The 18277-nt window shown below is 51.6% G+C and overlaps 1 protein-coding gene across 4 annotated transcripts in view; it reads left to right on the forward strand.

Moving 5' to 3' along the window:
- The window catches only part of KAZN (kazrin, periplakin interacting protein), a 1099220-nt gene that overhangs the window by 1014717 nt on the left and 66226 nt on the right, over window positions 1-18277 (forward strand). For all 4 annotated transcript variants that reach the window (XM_088845337.1, XM_055419253.2, XM_088845338.1 and 1 more), the window contains 2 exons: window positions 5306-5442; window positions 14749-14919. In XM_088845337.1, the coding sequence (XP_088701463.1) occupies window positions 5306-5442; window positions 14749-14919 (308 nt within the window). The remainder of the gene's footprint in view (window positions 1-5305; window positions 5443-14748; window positions 14920-18277) is intronic.

Here is an 18277-nt window from a genome sequence, read left to right on the forward strand (position 1 = left end):
AGCCCTTCTGGCTCCCACCTGCCCACCCCTGCTTTCTCAGAATCTAGATGCTGAAGAGGTAACTGGTCAGGAATGTTGAATGGAAAAGAAAGGGAGCCCCCTGCTGGCGGCAGCTGGGATCACCATTGCAGACTCAGGTCTGCTGACCCTACTGTCTATCCCATCTCTACCTCTGAGACCATGTTTATCATCAGGCTAGAATTTTCACAGGGTCTCTTGTCCATGGACCATCCAAAACCAGGCCTGCAATCTTCTGAGCTCAGACTAGTGGGAAATCTGACCCTGTGGAACAAGTCCGTGCCTTGGGCTGGCTGAGGATCCTGCAAGTAAGTGGGAGGGATGGCTGGTGAAGGATTCCCTAAGAGCTGTTCTCACACACACACACATACACATGCGCACGCATGCACACACCCCCTCTCTCCAGAAGTCACGGAGCAGTCATGGGGTGTGTGTAAGAATGTCACACCGCCTTTAATGGAAGCCTCAGAAAGCCCCCTTGGGGTTGTAAGACAGCTGCAGAAACTGTGTCTTGTAGCAGGAGTAACCGGTGTGAATTTTTGGATCATCCCCTGGTTTTATGGATCGATGCGGGTTCTGTGTTCTCAATAATGCGCTTTCACAGTAGGGGTGATGGACGAGCATGAGTGGTCCAAGGTCAGATGCCAAGGATGCAGGGCCAGGGTCTGTGTGGGTCCTGGTGAGTCATTTAACCCTTTGAGCCTCAGTTCCCACCTCCATAAGGTAGGTACAGCCCCACCCCGCAGCCCAAAGTCCCAAGGAGCAGATGAGGCCAAGTGGGCCATACGGGTTTTTTGGGGATTGGCGATTTAGGAGCCAGCAAAGCCATGGGATAGGAGGGTGAGTGAGTGTCAGGGCCAGGGGGCTGCCGCCCACTGCTTGGCCTTATTCCTTAGTCTCCCTGGGTGCCCACTTCCTCATCTACATCGCGGACTGACTTCATAAGGTGGTTGAGAGAATTACGTGACAAAAACCCATTAGGAGCTTAGGGCCATGCCTGGCACATGGGAATTGTTCTGATATCTTGGAAATTGAGGCTCAGGGAGGTTACATGACTTGCTTGAGGTCTCAGAGCCAGGAATTCCCTCATCCAGTGGTTAGGACTCTGAGCCAAGGCTAGAACCAAGATCCTCTGACCCCAGACCAGGGCCCATCCCGCCCAGCTATGTGATGTTGGCCAAGGCCTTGGAATTGTCTGTGGGGACAGTGATCAAGGCGAAGTCTCCTAGGACCTCAGGAGCCAAAGGAAGCTCACAGAGTCAAGCATGCTTATGATGGTGGGGGAACTGAGGTTGGATGAGGGAAAAGCTGAGAGCCTGGTCCCTCTTTGCCCAGCGAAGTTCTCACTGAAGCACTGCCTCTGTGGGTGAGGAGAGACCTCCCACCACCACCACCTCGTGCTCAGAGTTAGTGTTAGTCACTCAGTTGTGTCTGGCTCTTTTCAACCCCATGGACTGTAGCCGCCAGTCCATAGAATTCTCCAGGCAGGAATACTGGAGTGGGTTGCCATTCCCTTCCCCAGGGGATCTTCCAGACCCAAGGATTGAACTGGGGTCTCCAGCATTGTAGGCAGATTCTCTGCCATCTGAGCCGCCAGGGAAGATGTGACTCATGCTCAGAAGGGCCCCATAAAATCCCTCACTCTCCAGGCCCACAGCCGCTGGGAGCTCAGAAGCCAACAGTTAGCCTGTATGGTTCTCTTTACACGACAGCTGTGGCCTCCCATTGCCTGGGCACTGGAGGTGGGGGTCTGCTGTGCTGGAGTCAGAGGACATCTCTTCTCTCTCTGGTCTCCACCTCCTAAGAGTCGTGTTTGCAGAAATTGAACTGGGGCTGACGCCGCTCACCCTGCCCCACGTCTGGGTTAGGAACTATAGGGTCCCGAGCCAGGGAAGGAGGAAGGGATCTGCTGTGGAAAGGCAGAGCTCAGGAGCTTGAGAAGAGTTTTGTCCCCAGAGAAGTGCCATGGTCTTGGGCCACGTCTGGGCCCCTGGTTCCACCCTCTAGCTCACCCTCGACGCATCCGGCCTCGAGTTAGAAAACTCAGTCCCTTCCCACACACCCTCCCTCCCACCCCTGGAGTCCCCACATTCCCAGGAGCCCGGCTGGTTTCCCACAGGGTTTACTGGGCATGACATCACCCGTCACCATGGCAGTGGTTCCAGTGGCCCAGCTGCTGGCTCGGGACACGCCTGGGTGAAGCCAGGTGTTGGAGAAGGAGAACAGAGCACTGGGGAACTTGGGGAGGAGGCTGGTCACAGAGAGAGTGACCGTCACTCATGTTCACAGAGCATCACCTGTCACCTCGTCTTGTGTTAGGAACATTTGGAGTATGTCAAACAGAGTTTTGAAGGAGAAACAAAAGTATGCTTATGACAAAGGACGGAAGGACACCTTCCACTGTGTAATTTTCATAGCTGTGTGTCTGTAGTTTACATTATTTCTTGGGGAATCTGTCAGGCTAACCTCCCTATTTCCCTAGTTACAATTCTGGTTTCCCCCTTTGGGGACCTCCCCATCTGTTGGGGTGACAGCCCCTGGATGCACGGGCATGTTCAGTCTCAATGGGGAGACACATACCCACTTCCCCACCTGAGGCCAGTGCGGGCATCCCCAGGTGCCCCCAGGTCCTGCTTCTCTGTGTGAGTTCCCCTGAGCGGGTTGTGGATGTGCTTCTGAAAAGCTGGGTGGACGTCACAGCAGCTTCTTGGTTCTCACAGTGGTTCCAGGGCATTTTGTCTTCATTTGTAAGTGGTCTTCACATGGCATTCACTCCAAGAGATTCAGCTTCCGTGTTTTCTCGATCCTCAGCCTGCCAGGGGTCCAACCCAGCGTCGGTCCCAGCAGGCCTGGAATTCCAGCCCCCCTGACCTAAGTTGCTGCTCTGGCAAGCTGGCCATGAAGGAGACAAGTCCAGCTGCAGGAGCCAGGAAGATCAAAGCTGTAATTTAAAGCCCCCCCTCGTCACCACAGTGTGTAAGCCCTGCTTGCCACAAGTAGACATAGCCCACATGCAGCAGAGAAGACCCAGACATTAATTAATTAATTAATTTTTTAAAAATTAATAAAGCCACCCCCAAGACCTGGAGTCCCCACTGCAGGGTCTCTCTGTGGCTCCTTGCTTGCTCCAGCCGACCTGCCTCTGCCCTGTTCTGCAGGTGGTGCTGGGCTGGGGGAGAGGGGTGGAAATGCAGCTTACGTCAGGTTCTGAGCCAGAGAGCAGGGTCCCCGGTCCTTACGCCATACTTTTTCGTGTCAGAGGCTAAGTTTGTAGGTTTAGCATCCAGGACGAGATGAGGGGGCCCCACCATTGCCTGCCCCATATCATTGCCCTCAGCCAGCCGTGGAGCCAGGACCCTCTGGGATTTGGGGGGCTTCCTTGTAGAGGCAGCATAAGGTCAGGTCAAGTGTTTGGGCCTTGGGGTCAGATGTGGCTGTGTGACTCTGAGCAAATGACTTAACCACTCTGCGCCTTCACAGGCTGGAAGCTTCCAGAGCTGAGGAGTTGCTTTGCCCCCTTCCCACCACCTCCACAGTTCCTTCCTCAGTGTTCTCTCCACAGAGCGGGGAGGGGACAGAGTTCTGGGGACCCTGGATAAGCAAGGGGTGCCACCCTGATGCTGGAGCCTGCCCTGCACAAGCCCGAGCTTGCCGTCTTCACTCTCTTCACCGCAGAGCCAGTGCAGTGAGCAGAGTCTGGAGGGAGCACCTGTTGCCAGGAGACTGCGTGGAGCACAGGGCACTGTGTGTGTGTGAGAGAGAGAGAGAGAGACAGCTTCATTGGGATACAGTTCACCCAGCATACAATCCATCCATTTACAGTACATATTCAATTGTTTTTATTATATTCACATATATTCAGCTATACATCAGTATTAGCGGATTTGCATCACTTTAAATTGGGGCGCATCACTTTGAATCCACCCTTTTGGCTACACCCCCAAGTCTCCAGCCCCCACGCCTTCTACCACCCCAGCCCATGGCAATCACTAATCTTTCCGTCTCCACAGATTTCCCTATTCTGGACATTCCATATACATGGAATCATACAGCATGTGGCCCTTTGTGATTGGCTCCTTTCACTTAACATAATATTGTCAAGGTTCATCACGTTGTAGGATGAATCATTGCTTCTTGTTATTGTCAAATATTATATGGATGTGCTGCAGTGTTGAAAATTCATTCACCAATTAACGGCCATTTGGTCCTTTCCCCTTTGGCTATTATGATTAAAGATGCTGTGAACATGTGTATCCACGTTTCTGTGTGGTCATGTTTTCATTTCTCTTAGATATACACCTAGGAGGGGAATTGCCGGATCATAGGGAAACTTTTTGGTTAATCACTTGAGGAACTCTCCGCTGTCTTCCACAGAGCCTGTACCATTTTCCATTCCCACCAGCAGTGTATGAGGGCTCTAGTTTCTCCATATCCTCATCAACACTTGTTACTATCTTCTTTTTATATTTTAGCCATGCTGGTGAATGTGAAATAGCATCTCACGATGGTTTTGATTTGCATTTCCCTGATGACTGATGATGTCAACCACCTTTTCAGGTGTTTATTGGCCATTTCTTGGGGAAATATCTGTTCAGGTCTTTTGCCCATTTGAGCTTTAAGAGTTCTTTATATACTTTTACTTTACCAGCCCCTTACCAGATATGACTTACAGATTTGTTCTCCTGTTCCTTGCATTGTCTGTTTACTTTCTCCATGGTGTCCTTTGAAGCACAAAGTTTTTAGTTTTGATGAAGTCCCATCTCTCTTTTTTCTTCTGTTCCTCATACTTTTGGTCCCATAACTTGCTGAGTGTTTTAAATCAGACACTTTTCCCCGTGAAGGGAATGACACAAACAGTGAACTGTTGGGCTGGGCTAAGTTCTGGTGGCTCGTACTGAATTCTGAGAGGTCATTTCAGCAGGCAATAAAGGGTCCCATCAGCTTCCTGGGTGGTGGGAGTCACAAGCTCACCAGGCCTCCAGCTCTTTGACTCAGGGATCTAGCCAGTTCAGGGCGGGAACAGACCTTCAATCAGGGACTGCTCCCCCGGCTGGGTCAGTAAAAGTAAGAAATGAGAATTGGGACTCTGGAGATAGGAGGGCCTGAGTTTGAATCCGGGGAATGCCACTGAGTGATGTGGGAGCCTGGGAGAGAAACGTCCTCCTTCTGAATCCTCTTTCCTTCCCTGTTCATGGAGGGGTAGAGAAAAGGGTCCCTTCTCAGCGTTTGCATTCAGGCTGACAGGCAGCTAGGATCTCAGGAACTGACTCAGTCCTCTGTCCTCCAGCCATGAAAGCCGACCGGAAGCGCCTAAAGGGTGAGAAGACAGACCTGGTGAACCAGATGCAGCAGCTGTATGCCACATTGGAGAGCCGGGAGGAGCAGCTACGCGACTTCATCCGCAACTACGAGCAGCACCGCAAGGTCGGCACCCCCAACTCAACCCCGATCCCCCAGACACCAGACACCGGCTCCCTTATTACTGCCCTACCCAGCACAGGGTCCGACCTCGAATCTCAGAACACAGAGGACTGCTCGTGTCCCCTTACACTCACTGGGGGAAATCCCTGATGTGTCGGGCCCGGATCAGGTGCTGAGATGAACACACTCAGCCCCTAATCATAGCTCTGTGTCTCCTGGGCAAACCAGCCTGGACAGGAAGCCCAGTCGGTGACAGTGCAGGCTCTGGATTCCAGCTGGTCTGGGTTCAGATCCCGGCTCCCCATGTGTATGCACTTGGGCATCTCCTTAACCTCTCAGAGCCTCAGTTTCCTCATCTGCAGAACAGCGATCATGGTGCAGACCTTGCAGAGCTATGATGAGGACCCTGTGAGATGATGGATACAGAGCATTAAACATGGTGCCTGGTGCATACTACGTGCTCAGTAATGTCAACTTTGCGTCTTACTAATACCATAATTAGAGTGTGAAGAGAGAGTGGGGAGAACCATGAGATAGCAGGAAATTCTGCCTCCCAGGAGTGAGTCCTGGAAGGCTTCACAGAGGTGGTGATATACAAGTCAGGCTCTGTGGGGTGAGTAGGAGTTTCTGGTCAGATGACTGAGGAATTTGGTTCAGTCAATATCTGGTATATGTTCTGTGGTCATGCCATAGAGAGCTTTCCAGGAGGCACTAGTGGTAAAGAACCTGCCTGACAATGCAGGAGATATAAGAGACGTGGGTCTGATCTCTGGGTTGGAAGATCCTCTGGAGGAGGGCATGGCAACCCACTCCTGTATTCTTGCCTGGAGAGTCCCATGGACAGAGGAGCCTGGTGGGCTACAGTCCATAGGGTCGCAAAGAGTCAGACATGACTGAAGAGACTTAGCACACATGTACATGCCATACAGAGTACTGAAACATAAAGGAAAGAGAGTCAGTCCCCAAAGCCAAGCAGGCCTTATGAGCCACTATGTTTGCAGGGAGAGAGTTGTAACCTTCTGGTGAGCAGAACAGAAAATCTATCGAAAACTGCCCTCTGCCTGATACCACATGACAGCAGGTGTGACCAAGGTTTGCTTGTACTCTGCAGAAAAAATGGAGGTGGGAGACTCTTAAAGTTTCCTCAGGCGTAGGAGGTTTGAGCAGTTCTTCCAACAGCTGGTGGGCTGGTTGCATGAGTACACTCAGGGGTGTTGCCTCTGAGCCAGAGGCCACAGGCAGGAACTTCAGAGACGGGATCTGAATTTAAACACTTCATCCCCAGGGCACTGTTTGGTCTGCAGCATTGACCCTTCCTCTCACTGCCCAAGTATACAGATCCCTTCCTTTCCAGAATGAAAACAGCCCTGGGGGAGCTCACTGGGCCACGCATCCATAGCCTCTGAATGGTCCACAGTTTCCCAGCTGCCCTGGGTGTCAGCCCCAAGCAGCAGGGCCCCAGCTTCTCATGCTTGTCCTTCTACAGTGGGTGAGCTCAGTCCCTGGAAGTTGGCCTCCCCATGCCTGTCACTTGCAGACAGAGTGTGGCACTAAGTCAGCAACCTGTGGAAGCAGAGAGGAATGGGAGCCACTGCTGCCTGCTTTCTTGGTCCTCTTCTGGGTCTCAGACTTCCTCTGTGTCCTCACTTGGCAGAAGGGTCAAGGGAGCTCTCTGGGGTCTCTTACAAGGGCTCTCTTATAATCCCATTCATGAGGGCTCCACCCTCATGACCTAAGCACCTCCCAGAGGTCCCACCTCCTTAAATAATCACATTAGGATTCTCTCTCTCTCTCTCAAGTATTTATTTATTTGGCTGTGCCAGGTCTTAGTTGTGGAATGTGGGATCTAGGTCTCTGACCTGGGATTGAACTCAGGCCCCCTTATTGGGAGTGTGGAGTCTTAGACACTGGACCACTAGGGAAGGTCCTGGGATTTCAACATATGAATTTTGGTGGAACACAAACATTCGGACTATAGGACTACCGCCTCTCTCAATCCGCCTCTGTCCATTCTCCTTTCCTAGCTGAAGCACCTGTAGTAGGTCCCAAGAACCTTTGCTCAAGTGGCCCACGCCCATCAACAGGGAAATACGGTCACCCTTGTTTGAGGGGAGGTGACATGGGGCAGGGGCCAGAGAATCAGCCCACAGTGACACCTGCTTCCAGGGATGTGCTGTCCCCAAGGGCGAGGGGCAGGCCCCAGGCTGTCCTTGTCCTTGACACCATTTGTCCCCGGGTCATCAGCTTCCTTGTGTATTAGTGTTCTCCAGAGATGTGATATATATATACATAGAGAGAGAGAGGGTGATTCAGTAGAAGGAATTGGCCCACATGAACACGGAGGCCGACAAGTCCCATGATCTGCCACCTACAAGCTGGAGATCCAAGAGAGCCAGTGGGATCATCCAGTCGGAGTCCAAAGCCCTGAGAGCCGAGCTCTCAGTTTCATCTGAGGGCAGGAGAAGACCCATCCCCAGTTCAGCTCTCAGGTAGGGAGGGCAGTTTCTTCCTTCCTCCACTTTCTACTCAGGCCTCAAAAGGATTGGATGATGCTCAGCTCACATGGGGGAGAACCATCCACTGGGTCCAACCATTTAGATGTTAATCTCATCTGAAACAGCATCACAGACACACCCAGAAATAATGTTTAGCTGAAAATCTGGACACCCCATGGTCCAGTGAAGTTGACACATGAAATTAACCATCACACTTGGCCCTGAAGGCGGGGTGACGCAGAGGTTAAGACCAGATAAGGTTTAGAATCTCACCTCTGCCAGTCGCTAGCCAAGTGGCCTCATCCTTAAAACTGGGATAATGAGAGCAAGTGCTGGAGCCCAGCCTTGTCAGCTTGAAGCTTCTGGTTCACAGAAAGCACACGGGGGGCTGGGGAGGAAATGCTTGCTATTGTTGATGTTGCTGTTACTGCTGCTGTTGTTGTTACCCCCATCACCTCTGAGGGTTCAGAGTCAGGCATTTGATCGTGGAGATTCCACAGTGGGTTTCAGGGCCCTTCTATCGGCCCCTCACCCACCACAGCCTAGTGATGCCCCACCCCCACCCCCAGCAAACTCAGAGAAGCACATGGCCGCCCACTGTCAGGAAGCCCCTGGCCGGGCAGGAGGAGTGTTAACAAATAGAAGACAAAGTGGTCCATTTTCAAGAACAGCTAGCTTTGAGTGACAGCTTGCTGATGTAACAGCCGATAGCCATAATGCTTACAAAAGCGGAAAGTCCCGGCAAGCAAAGGGAGGGCGGGATGCCTAGGATTTTCACACGGCTTCATTGTATTGGTGAATTTAAAACATAAGAACAGGAATAAGGTTTCACCGGGCTCATCCTATTGGTAAATTCAAAAAATAAGAATGTAAATAGGTGTGCAGGAAAGGAGGGAACAAGATGTCAGGGAGGCTGTTCAGTCGCTCAGTTGTGTCTGACTCTTTGCAACCCCATGGACTGCAGCACGCCAGGCTTTCCTCTCCTTCACCATCTCCTGGAGTTTGCTCAAACTCAGTCCATTGAGTCGGTGATGCCATCCAACCATCTCATCCTCTGTCGTCCCCTTCTCCTCCTGCCTTCAGTCTTTCCCAGCATCAGGGTCTTTTCTAATGAGTCGGCTCTTCTCATCAGGTGACCAAAGTATTGGAGTTTCTGCTTCAGCATCAGTTCTTCCAATGAATATTCAGGGTTGATTTCCTTTAGGATGGACTGGTTGGATCTCTTTGCAGGGCTGTCAGGAGGGGCCAGCCCATAAGGAGGGAGGGAACAAGCTTAGGTGATATCCTAGAAGACTGTTCAGCCCATAGTACTCAGCCAATCAGGAACTGGGGGAAGGACTTGCACGCTAGGATAACTTGGTCTGTGTAACGACTCTTAGTGTTCCTTCCCACCAGACACTCCCATCTGGCAAGACCATCATTAAAGCCTGACTTCCCCCTACACCTTGTGTCTCCAAGTCCATTCTTTGAGTTTGGGCTAATGAGAGTGTTTCTCACAGTAGGTCCTAGCTGGCCTCACACAGACCCCAGTCATGGACCCTGCCTCCAGGAGAACAGGAGAGTCTTGGTAAAAAAAGCAAGAACCACGCAGAAAAGTAACCCAGACAGGACCTTCTGGGGAGTTCCGAGGGTCCCAGAGGATCTAGGAACCGGGGTGGGGAAAGTATTCCCAGGGTACATGCACCTCGAAGGAAGACAGAGCCAGATTGGAAAAGCAAAGAGGTGGGAATTCCCTGGTGGTCCAGTGATTAGGTCTTAGCACTTTTACACTTTTACTGCTATAGTCTGGGTTTGATCCCTGGTCAGGGAACTAAAATCCTGAAAACCGTGTGGTGTAAATAAATAAGAAAAGAAGGCATGTGATGCTTATGATAAAAGTCTAAGAGGATCAAAAAGAAGGGGCCATTTCACACACTCTGATAATGACTGTGACAATGGCCATCTTCAGAAGCCACCTATCACCATCTGACACAGGATGACTTACTGTATGCAGGCATTGTCGTAATCTCTTTACATTTGGTATTTTTCCAGCAACCCTATGCGGTATGATTGTCCCTGTTAGCCCCATTTTACAGAGGTGAAAACTTGACACGTACGTCAAGTCGCTCATGCAGGGTCACACAGTTATGTAAAGAGGGGAAGCAGGATACAAACCCAGGCATTTAGGCTCTGGTGCTCATTTGTATAACACCTGGCCCGTACTGGCCTCCCACACTGCTCAGTACCTGTATGGATGAACAAATGAGTTACTTTTGAGATTCACTGTTTACAGGGCAACCCAAGGCAAATCACGGAGGAGAGGTCATGGCCACCCCCATGAGCTGTGGGAGGTATGCTGTGCCTGGTGGTGGCACTGTGACCGACCTGGGGTTTAATAACAAGCATTTCTTCTATTAATATCTTTCAACTGGGGCATCAAATTTATTTTTATAATTGTGCTGATACTTGGGAATAAAAATCCCCATGGGGAGCCACCTTCCTCCAGCGCGGTGCCATTTTTCTTAAGTCACAGGTAACTGGGGGCATCTCTTAAGTCCAGCAAGAAGAGAGGTGTGGTGTGAAGCTGAAGCTTTGTGGCTGCAGCAGCCCCAGGCAGGCATAGATGGTCACCACTGAGCATCAGCATCACTCTCATGGAATAGCTTCATAAGATCCTACAGTCATTCAGAAAAACGGAATTTGGAAAACACTCAATTTTTTAAACTGCTATCTTATTTTATGGGGAGCTGTTGTTGTTTAGTCGCTAAGTCATGTCCGACTCTTTTGCGACCCAGTGGAATGTAGCCCACCAGGCTCCTCTGTCCATGGGATTTCCCAGGCAAGAATACTGGAGTGGGTTGCTGTTTCCTCCTCCAGGGCATCTTCCCAACCCAGGGATTAAACCCAGGTCTCCTTCATTGACAGGGTCTTTACCATCTGAGCTACCAGGGAAGCCCAGCAACACTCTGATGATATTTAATCATTGTTGAATCCAACCCCACTTTACAGATGGGAGGACTGAGGCGCCAAAGCATCCAGTAACTGACCCAGAGCCATATATTTAGGGCTAGTTTGAAGACACTAAAACCACAAATGCTGGTTTTATTCTACCTCATCCAAGATCTTGCAACCTATTTTTTTTTTAATGGCTTGCATTTTACGTGCAAGAAAAAATGTCCCAATGAATAGGATGAATGGAACCTCAGGTGCCCACCCCTCTTGATGCCCAGCCACTCAGCCTGCCATGGCTCACCCAACTCTCCCAGGGACCCCCGTGCAGGCCTCACCCAGAGCAGGTAACAGAAGCTCAAGTCTCTGAGCTGGGTATAGAGGGTGGGAGGGGAGGGAATGGGCAGGGAAGGTCAGCACCGGCTGCTTAGAAATGAGCAATTTGGGGCCCAACCAGAACGTTCACAGAATTGCAATATCCCGGGAAGCTATGCCAGAGGCACATTCCCTGTCACAGGTCCGTGGTTTGGAGTGGGACTGGGGGATTCTCCATAAACACAACTGAGGAAAGTCTCAGCAAGCTGGGCAATGGCTGGGCCCAGAGAGATCTTGGGTGGCGAAGTCAAAACAGACCACCTTACCATTACCCCCTGGCCAGGCCTGTCTCCCCCTGAAGCCCCCACCTCATTGTGCCCCTATTTCTTCTGTCCGATGAGCTCCGGCTGCCGGGGCTCAGCTCCCAGCTGCCCAGAGGGACCTCAGCTCCCAGCTTGACATCTGAGGCCCCACACAATCAGGCTAAGTCCTACCTTCATAAATTCCAGCCACCCTGACCCCCATCAGGTGCCAGCCCCTTGGGCAGCTCTCCTTCAATCCCTTTCCTGCCTTTGTTGCTAGCAAGGATTAAGAACCTCCACCACACTATTTGTTGGGCTGCAGAGGTTATTTTACCTCTATGGCCTCAGTTTACTCATCTGTAAAATGGGGATAATCATAGTCCCTGCCTCACAGGTGTTTGTTTAACTATAATAGTGCAGCTGAAACCCTCAGCACCATATCTGACATGTGTACAGAACATTCCGTGACACTTGTTACTGAGCCCTGCACTCCTGCCAGGGGTGTGGTCGTGAGTGTCAGAGTCTTTACTGAGGCAGAAAGCACCTTCCGCCACCCCCCGACCTACCCGCCCCCCAACTCCCCACAGCCTGAACCTCCAGTCTGTTCACAACTAGTGGTGCTAGGGACAGCAAAGAGACACGGAGACAAAGCTGATCCTGAGGGTTCTAGTGGACCTTCTTTTTATTCGGGCATATGTGGCAGGCAGTCTCTTGTACATGAACCAGTTCTCAGTGGTTCTGATCCACACACTTCATAGCATGGGATATTCCATGACTAAGCTTGCTGCTAGGTACTGAGGATAGATGCTGGGACATGGTCCCCAGCTTCTGGGGAAAGAGCTGGCTGGTCCATCATGTGACGCAGGGGGCCATACCTGTCAGCTGTTGCACTGACTCCACCTGAAGACAGCTTCAAAAAGGAAAGGAAAGGAGAAATAAGTAGTGGTGGAGCACCTCCCTACACTGGAGAGCCTGCTTCCAGAACCTGATGGTACAGCTTGCCTGGGATTTTACAATAGTGCCATCTGTCACTTTGCATCTTCTTTTAAAAAATATATTTATTTGGCTACATTGGGTCTTAGTTGAAGCATGCAGGTTTAGTTGCCCCATGTCATGTGGGATCTTAGTTCTCTGACCAGGGATTGAACCCCTGCCCCCTGCATTATAAGATGGATTCTTAACCACTGGACCACCAGGGAAGTTCATGCTACTTTGCATCTTGCATTACCAGTTTCTTCTGACCATCACTCTGGAGATGTGATAGTGTCACTGGCTCACACATGAGGTGGTTGAGGTTTGGGGAAGTTAACGTCACTTGCTCAGTGTGTCACAGCTTGCCATGGATGGAACAGAGACTCACACCTAGGCATCCTGACCCCAGGAGACAGTCCTAGAAGAAATTGTCCCCCAACACACACCCCACCTGCTCTAGACTCTACTGAGAAGCCAGGGGCTGGTGACACAGACACTCGTATCCTCCCCGTACCCAAGCTGGAAAAGCGTCCTGTGATGGCCTTCAGAGTCAGTCACAGCAACTGCCACAAATGCTTCCTTTTACTCAGCAGTGTTTCTTGGCTGCTGCTCTGGGACCCTGAAGTCTGCTGATGAGCTCGAGCATGCAGAAGGGCTTTTCAGTGTAAGCTTCACGGGCACAGAGACTTTTGTCTGATTTGTGCCTGCTGGTGGCATCCATGAATATTGGCTGAATGACAGTGTCAGGTACCAGTATAAGAAACAGGGTGGGAAGAGCTGGGGCCTCTCTTAGATGGATGGTCAGGAAAGGCCTCCTGAAGAAGACATTTGAGGGACATCCCAAATAAATGAGTGAGTACCTGCTGTGTGCCCTGCTAAGTCGCTTCAGTCATGTCCAACTCTTTGGGACCCCATGGACTGTAGCCTGCCAGGTTCCTCTGTCCATGAGATGCTCCAGTCAAGAATACTGGTGGGTGGCCATGCCCTCCTCCAGGGGATCTTCCTGACCCAGGGATCAAACCCACATCTCTTAAGTCTCCTGCATTGGCTGGCAGGTTCTTTACCACTAGCCGCCACATGGGAAGCCCTGCTATGTGCCCTGTGCCCTGCTAAACTCTGAACTTGGATGATCTCATTCGGTCCTCATGGTAATACCCTCAAGGATAGGTGCTATGATCCCATGTAATAGAGGCACAGTAGTCACTGCAGCTTGTTCTTTCAGAGCCAGAATTCAACCCAGACTCTCTCTTTCCCTGGACCCTAAGCCACAGCTCCAGCTCTGTGACAGCCACAGAGGAAGAGCCAGATGTCTCCCTCAGCCTCTTGGTCTCTGACCATCTGGAACTCAGGTCTTTGGCTGCAGGACTGTTAGACTGGCTACTCCCAGCTCGGACCCAGGCTACACAGAGACCTTGAGTCTGGCTCCCAATTTAGTGCGTGAAAAGATTGTGGCTGGTTGGGTAGGCAGGGCCCCCCACTGCTGGGACCCTTTCTCTAGAGGGGAAAGATGCCCAGGATCATGAAATTTGGCTCCTATTAACAGAGGTCAGGTCCCCTGATCCAGCCAGCTATTCCTTGTCTGCAGGATTTCCTGGACCAGCACAGCTGGGCCCATGGCCCTCCCCTCAGCATCACGGAGAAAACAGCCCATGCAGATGGACCAATGGGGAGCAGGGCCCAGGGTGAAGGGCAGAGGACTGTCCTGCAGTCAGACACCACAGCGAGCTGGGGGTCCAACCTGTCCCATCAGCTGTGACCTTGTAGGGTGGTGACAGGGCCCCATGGCAGCCAAGGTGGCCAGGCTGTAGGTGTCTCCTCTGTCACTGTTTTCCCATGACATACACATTACCAAACAATAGAACAGAGGACCAAGCCCAAACCCACTGTTGATCCTTTTATCAGACTCCGTTTAACTATTTCCTTCACATGGAGTCATTTAATCTTTTTAACAGTTCTTTGATAGCGTAGTGTTGATTCCCTACCCCCATTTCAAATATACAAAAACGAAGACTTGAGTTAAAAGAACTTATCCATGACATTCGTTTGCTCATTTATCCATTGAAAAAATAATGGCTGAGCATCTACTAATGGTTTGTTTCTGTTCCAGTCTCCCAGCTAGTGTGTGGCAGAGACCACCTTGAACCCAGGGCTTTCTTTGTCCAGGGCCTGAGCATGGGGGACCCCCACCCCCATCCCCGCACGTTCTGCTAGTCCAGGGGTCAAGGGTCTCTGGGAATCTAACCGGGCCAAAGGTTGGCCCCACCCATGCGCCTGGTAATGCTGGCCTCTTTCCGCAGGAAAGCGAGGATGCCGTGAAAGCTCTGGCTAAGGAGAAGGACCTGCTGGAGCGCGAGAAGTGGGAGCTTCGGCGCCAAGCAAAGGAGGCCACGGACCACGCCACAGCACTGCGCTCCCAGCTGGACCTCAAGGACAACCGGATGAAGGAGCTGGAGGCGGAGCTGGCCATGGTGAGACCCCGCCCCTTCACCCACACAGGCTGGGTGGGGAACCTGCCGGAAGTGATGTCATGTTCTGGGAGCAGGGGGTGCTGGGAGACGAGGCTTGCAAGTGGGTTCACATGGAAGTCTGGAGGGGCGGGACTAAGGCAGGGGGCGGGACCTGGGATGCTCTCTCTGCATTTTTCCGTGTCAACCACACAGCCTTCCATCTGCCTGCCTGGGGCCAGACATGTGGGAATGCTGGGAGACCATCCACTAACACTTGGGAAGAAAAACACCAAAAAATTAATCATGGTTATCTCTGGGTAGTAAGATCAGAAGTGGCTTCTATTTCCTTTTTTTTTTTCCTCCCTATTTTTCCATCCTATTGTCTTATTGCTTGGATCCTCAAGGGAAAAAAAAGGTTATTTTTTTGCTAACCTGAAACAGTCCTTCAGAATACTTCCAAACATTGTGTTTTCCTCGGAGATGTGCAGCCTGCCTGTGGAGATAGAGTCTAGGTGGTGTTTTCAAGCCTGGTCAGGCAATAGAATCAAGGTCCAGATCCCTGGAGTTCTGTTCTACCTTCTCCTGTGTGACCTTGGGCTGCTCACTGAACTTCTCTGAGCTTCCGTGACCTTTACCTGGTCCTGGGGTGGGGGTGAGGATCTTTATTCCACCCTGCCTTCCCACCAGGTGTTTGAGAAACTCCTGGGACCTTGAAACTACCAGAGGCTTAATGCAATGGTGGGTGGGAGGAGAGTGTGGAGGGGAATTCCTGGGACAGGACCTGGGGAAGTCCCACCTGGCTCTTAGCCAGAACTCAGTGTTCTCCTGGAGAGCACTGAGGCCAGCTAACAGTGGTTGCTGCCATGGGTTCTGGGTTCAAATACAGCCCCCATTGCTTTCTAGCGGTGTGACCTTGGGCAGGACCCTTCAGCCATCTGGCTTTCAGCTCCCTCAGGTGTCAATACTCCATGGCTTTCCCAGTGGCTCAGATGGTGAAGAATCTGCCTGCAATGCAGGAGACCTGGGTTCATTCCCTGGGTTGGAAAGATTCCCCGAAGAAAGAAATGACAACCGACTCCAATATTCTTGCCTGGAGAATTCCACGGACAGAGGAGTCTGCATATACTCTCTAGGGCTCTGGTGAGGGTTTCAGTGAAATAATGCAAGAGAAGCACTTAGCCACTCCTGTACATGGTCAGTGATGATATGACAACAGGAAGGTTTTAAATAGTCACTTCTTTCAGGACCAGGGGTCGCCCAGGGCAGGTCAGGATCCATGGGCCACTTCTTGGGACCAATCCCACCCTCTGCGTCCTGGGTCTCCATGTCCAATGCTGACCCCTAGTGGTGAGAGCTGCCCAGGCTAGAGGCAGTTCCAGCTGCCAGGTCTCTGGAATCTTCCCACCAGTGGGGTTAGTGGTGCTGGCGGCCCTGCTGCCACATGTAGACCAGACAAAAACCTTTCAAGTTGTAGATCTAGGAAGGGGGCTCAGCGTGAGACAAGACCACTATTCTGCCAAGTCTTCCTGGTGTCCTATGGATGGACAAACGGGTCCTCATCACCATGGACCACTAGCTGCAAGCATCCTGGGGACCTCTGTTGTCTTTCAGGATTAGGAGCCAGGTCATCTCTACTTCCACTCTCACCATGCCCAGGTGACTCAGTCTGCTTTGATTCTAAGAGCCTAAGGACAGTGGCACTTAGGCTCTTGCCTCCTCCCTCTGGCTAGCATCACACCTCTCTGCTGAGTGTGAATAGAGAGGTGACTATTTGCAGCTCAAGGCAGTGGGTTTGCTGTCACATCAACACAGCCCATGACAGCCCCCATGTTGCTGGTGTGTCCACTTGCCTGGAGGTCCCCTCTATTGCAGAATTTCACAGCCTGGAGGCCTCCAAGACTGCCGACTCTAATCAGTGTTGCCTGGCTCCTCTCACTGCACTGCTGGCCAGGTCGAGAGCAGATGGAAGGCACTTTCCCTGCATGTGCGCCCCAAGTCCTTGCGTTGTAAGCAACAGAAAGCAGCTCTGGCTAGTTCAAGCACACCGGGTGCACTGGAAGGAAGTCAAGAGCTCACAGGTGCAGTGGGAAAGTGGAGGGTCAGCTTGGACATGGGCCAAAGCTAAGGCAGCTGCAGCTAGTGGGGAAGCCAGGATTCCATCTGGAATGGTCCGCTCAGTGACCCCTGCCAGGAGGATGAACCTGAACCCTTTGTCCTCTGAATTTCACTTCAGTTTTTAAAAGTCTGATCCAGTGCAGGATATCCAAATGGCCCATCTGGGGTCACCTGCTTACTCCTGCTCTAGGAGTCCTGGCTATGGCACCATTGATGGGTAATTTCATTAAGTTACCTGCCCACAACACTGAAGACCTGAGGCAGCTGCCAGATGAGGGACGAGCAGGCCCTGTCCCAAATCAGGCATCGTCCCTCCCCTACCCAGCCTGCGCTGTGTCTCCGCACACACCCTATGCAGCTGAAAAGGGCCAGTCAAAGACACAGCTTCCCAAGAAATGAACACTCTCTTGGTGTTTAGGGGACGTCTCCTGATAACAACTCCTGGCCGAACTAGGCGTTCCCACCCAAGGAGCAGTTTCGCCCCTGCAGCCACACTGGCTCCACGGGACCACCCTGTGGTGGTGGTTTTATTAACTTAAAAATTGTTCAGTATGCTATTTTATTGATATACTAGTCACATACCATAAAGTTCATCCTTTTATGAGGTACAATTTAGTGGTTTTTAGTATGGTCACAGAGTTGTACAACCATCACCACTATCTAATTTCAGAACACTCTCCTCCCCCTAATAAGAAACCATAGCCATTAGCAGTCACCCCAGTGAGCTGTATATTCTCCCTGTGCCCATTTCACAGACGTGGAAAGAGGTCTGGCATGCAGGAGGCTCACCCAGAGCTGACCAGAGAATTGAGAGGCAGAGCTGGGAGTCCGGCAGTCCTAGCGCTCTGTGATGGGAGGCCTCTGAAAGGACGCCCAGGTGCTGGCCTGGGGGAGACACCCCCACTTATCAGCAAGCAGGCCAGAGACAGGGCTGCCAGCCCAGAGGTCACAGGCTTCCCTCTCACCCATCCCAGGTGCAAGGCCGTTCCCCCAGAGCCTGGTTTACAGTGGCCTAGACTTTTGTTGTTTTGTATCAACACTGCTTCTCCAAAACAGGAAGCAATTCTTAAGTTTACTATGTACACTGTAATCAAGGCTTCTCACCCTCCACACTGTTGACATTTGGGGTCAGAGAAGTCTCTGGTGGGGCCATCCCATGCACTGTTGGGTGTGCAACAATACCCATCCCTGGCCTCCCCCTACTAGATGCCAGGAGCACCTCCCAACTATTGGAAAGTCTCCAGACATTTCCCAGAGTTCCCTG

Source organism: Moschus berezovskii, chromosome 17 (genome assembly GCF_049115385.1).
Source record: "Moschus berezovskii isolate FMDL1 chromosome 17, NW_MosBer_1.0, whole genome shotgun sequence".
Classification (NCBI taxonomy): Eukaryota; Metazoa; Chordata; class Mammalia; order Artiodactyla; family Moschidae; genus Moschus; species Moschus berezovskii.